The sequence below is a fragment of the Orycteropus afer genome, unplaced genomic scaffold, assembly GCF_000298275.1.
Source record: "Orycteropus afer afer isolate SDZICR_OR568_19922 unplaced genomic scaffold, OryAfe1.0 scaffold00215, whole genome shotgun sequence".
Lineage (NCBI taxonomy): Eukaryota > Metazoa > Chordata > Mammalia > Tubulidentata > Orycteropodidae > Orycteropus > Orycteropus afer.
In genome coordinates this window covers 685,273-689,325 of record NW_006921802.1, presented here as the reverse complement: position 1 = coordinate 689,325, position 4,053 = coordinate 685,273, and the positions used below count along the sequence as shown (strand labels likewise).

The 4,053-nt window shown below is 38.0% G+C and overlaps 1 protein-coding gene across 1 annotated transcript in view; it reads left to right on the top strand.

The window, feature by feature from the left end:
• Positions 1-467: 467 nt before the first annotated feature.
• UFSP2 (UFM1 specific peptidase 2) overlaps positions 468-4,053 on the top strand; it is a 29,701-nt gene continuing 26,115 nt past the window's right edge. Inside the window, exon 1 of the mRNA XM_007948372.2 lies at positions 468-540. Coding sequence (XP_007946563.2) covers positions 477-540 — 64 coding nt within the window. The 5' untranslated portion in view covers positions 468-476. The remainder of the gene's footprint in view (positions 541-4,053) is intronic.

Sequence of the window (4,053 nt, the reverse complement as noted above, 5' to 3'; positions counted from 1 at the left end):
TCGGTGCTCTTTTTGCATTCTTGAACTTGTTCTTTACCATTAATGTTTTCATGTCATTGTTAAATCCATTATTAATACTTATATAGAAATTGCTGGCTTAACGTAGTGGTTTTCAGCCTTTTCTAATTAGAATCACTGGAGTGCAGGGACTTCTAAAGATCCCTGCCTAGGCCCACCCAGACCAATTAATCAGGATCTCTAGGGTACAGCTCAGGCATTAGTGTTTTAAAAAACCCTAATTGATTTCAATGGGGAATGAAGGTTGAGAACCCCTGATTTAGAATTTAGGGGGTTATTATTATTACTACTATTATTATTATTTCTCCATAAATTAAGGAATTAACTCATAAAATCATTTGAAGAGTTAAGCTTAACAGTGCAATGTAAACTTAATTAGGTTTTCATTTATATGAGGGTGAATTGCTCATTTTACAGTGTAATTTTGGTTTTATTTCTCCTAGGTGATTTCACAAACTATGAATATACTTTTCAGAATAAGAGGAGGCCTTGATCTAGCTTTTCAGCTAGCTACTGCTAATGGTAGGTCTGCCAAAAAATTCTTTTTGACTATAAATCGATGATGAAATAGGCTGATTATCTTCATTTTGCAAATGATACTGAGTCAGAGAAAGATTAAATAAACTGTGCATGATCATATAGCTAATAAGTGTAATGGAATTTTAACTTAGAAGCTGTGTCCAACAGCACTACTAGCCCATAGGTTACCTCTGTGCAAATTAGAACAAGTCTGCCTACCTTAAAAGAACTTTACGGTCCTCTCCCAGAAAATCGTCACAATAAACATAAATATCCACAAGGGGCACAATGTAAATGATACGCCCAGACTTGTACATTGACTTTAAACTGTACTTGACAACCCTGAGTCTTCATTGCCCGCTCTCTTAAATATTATGTTATGTGACAATGAGGAGGAGCCACAGTGACTGCTAACTGAAAGCTTAGTGGTTCAAACCCACCAGCCACTCCACAGGAGAAAGATGTGGCAGTCTGATTCCGTAAATATTTGCAGCCTTGGTAACCCTATGGGCAATTTTACTGTGTCCTTTAGGGGTCGTTACGAGACAGAATTGACTTGACAGCAGGGAGTTTTGGGATTATTTGGGTATTACAAAGAGCACCATAACTCTGTGGTAGAAAAATCAACAGTGTTTATATAAAGTGCATTCTAGGATTCCTTCCAGTTTCTGACGTGGGCAGAAACGGAGGTAAAGAATATCAGGAGGTAGATGAGGAGTTAAGTATTGAGATTTATTTCATTTATTTATTTCATTTGAGTTAAGAATTGAGATTTATTCCAGTAGGATACCAAATTCAAATTCCTGACAAGCGTTTGGTTATTTGAATCTGAAACTGATGAGAGAATGGTCAGGGTTGGAGCTGGAGAATTTAATGTTTCAGAAGAATGATAATACTTAACACCTTGACAATGAATGATGCTACACAGGCAGTATAAAGGTTTAAGCACCAGACTACTACTAGCCGAAAAGTTGGGGATTAAGAAGCACCTCAGACGACTAGTCTAGTGATTTGCTTCGAAATGTGACAGCCTTGAAAACCCTACAGACGGTTATACTCTGCATACATGAGGTTGCCATGAGTCAGAATCAGTTTGACAACTAACAACAACAACCCAGCCCAACAGAAGCAGGATACATATTCATGTCCAGTGCTCATGGATCATTCTCCAGAATAGACCAAATGTTGGGTCACAACACAAGTCACAATAAATTCTAAAAGATCAGAATCATACAAAATACCTTCTACAACTGCAATGGAATAAAATTAGAAATTAATAACAAGGAAAACTGAAAACTCTACAAATCTAAGGCAATTAAACCAACAAAATATTAAATAAGCAGTGGTCAAAGAAGAAATCAGAAGAAGGGAGATTTAAAAAGACTTAGAGACACAGATATAAGAAAATGAAAGCACAACATTTATGATATGTAGCAAAGGCAGTGCTTATAGGGAATTTGACAGCTGTAAATACGAACAGTAGGAAAGAAGAAAGGTCTCAAATTAATAACACAATTTTCCACCTGAGGAACTAGAAAAAGAAGAGCAAACAAAGCCCAAAGCTACCATAAGGAAAGAAATAATGGAGAGTAGGCATAAATACAACAAGGAGGAAAAACAGTAAAATTAACCAAGCCGAAATTGGTTTGTGGAAAAGATCAATAAAGTTGACAGCTATACGCCTACTCATCACTTGACTATCTCGTTATCTGACATTTTGGATTTATGACAATAGTAAAAAATCTATCTAACTATTTTGTGTATCAGTGACATAATTCTGTCAGTAATGAATGCCAAGGTTCAAGGCAAGTGTAACACTGCTGTGATGGTTAAGGTTATGTGTCAGCTTGACTGGGCCATGATTCTCAGTTGTTTGATACTTATGTAATGAAGTAATTTGATAGGTATGTAATGATGTGGGAGTTCTGGTAGCATAGTGCCTAAGGCATTTCTAACCAGAAGGCTGGCGATTCAAATCCACTAGCCACTCCCAGAAGGAAGGTTGGGCAATCTACTTCCGTAGCGATATTGCCTCAGAAATCCAGGGAGGCGTCACTATGGGTCGGGTCCAACGCGATGGCACATAACAACAACAACAACATGTAATGATGTAGTCATCATCCGCTTTGTGATCTGATGTGATTACCCTCCATTTTCACATAATGCCAGTTTTTGCATAATGACCTGGTCTTTGGAACCTAACTACGTTGATAAGTGAGGAGTAGGTGACAAGGAAAAAAAGAGAAACGATGCAGATAACTAAAATAAAAAATGAAGGTGGCAACATAATTACCAACCTTATAGAAATTATAAGAAAATACTGTGAACAATTGTATGCCAACAAATCTAGTTATAAAGTGGATGAAATGGATAAATTCTTAGAAACATACAAACTGATTGACTCAAGGACAAATAGAAATCTCAACAAATTTATAACAAGTGAAGAGACAGAATCAGTAATCCAAAAAGTAGAAGAGGAGAGAACAGTTCCCAGCTCATTCTTTGAAATTGTCATTACACTGACATCAAGATCAGTTGAAAACACAAGAAAAGTAAACTATAGGCCAGTACCCCTTATGAATATGGATGTAAAAATCTCCAGTAAAATCTAGCAAACTGAATCCAGCACCACGTTGATAGGATTATATGTCATGACCAAAGGGGATTTATCTCGGAAACGCATGGGTGGTTCAACATTAGAAAAATCAATTAGTGTAATACACAGTAATATTATTAAGTGGGAGCTCTGGTGGCATAGCGCCTAAGACATCTAACTGCTAACCAGAAGGCTGGCGGTTCAAACCGACTAGCCACTCCCAGGAAGGAAGGTTGGGCAATCTACTTCTGTAGTGATATCGCCTTGGAAACCTAAGGAGGGGTTGCTAAGTCGGACCTGACTCCACGGCAGTGGGTTTGGTTTTGGTTTAATATTATTAAGTAAGGAAAAGAACCACTTGATCATCTCAATTGATGCAAAAAAAGCATTTGACAAAAATCCAACATCCATTCATGATAAAAACAGCCAACTGAGAATAGAAGAGGAATTCTTCAACATGATAAAGAACATTTATGAAAAAGCTACACTGAACATCATACTCAGTGGTGAAAGGATGAAAACTTTCCCAGTAAAATCAGAAACAAGAGAAGTATGCCTGCTTTCACCACTGCTAATTCAGCATTATACTGGACAGCAGCTAACAACAGCAACTCAAAAGTGTGATCAATGGTGTCACATTCCACAGAGTGGTTCAGAAAGATAAGGAATGGAAAGTGCCAAAGTTCCTTGAAGGAAATTACCATTTGGTCATAGTTTATGGCCCCAGAGGAAGAGGACCAGAGAGAATGCAGAGCATTTCTTCTGACCCATCCCTCTGTTGTTGTTGTTGTTGTTGTTTGCCGAGTCGGGTCCTCGACCGGAGTCATAGCAACCCCTCCTTGGGTTTCTGAGGCAGTATCACTATGGAAGTAGATTGCCCCATCTTCCTTCCGAGGAGTGGCTGGTGGGTTTGAACCGCC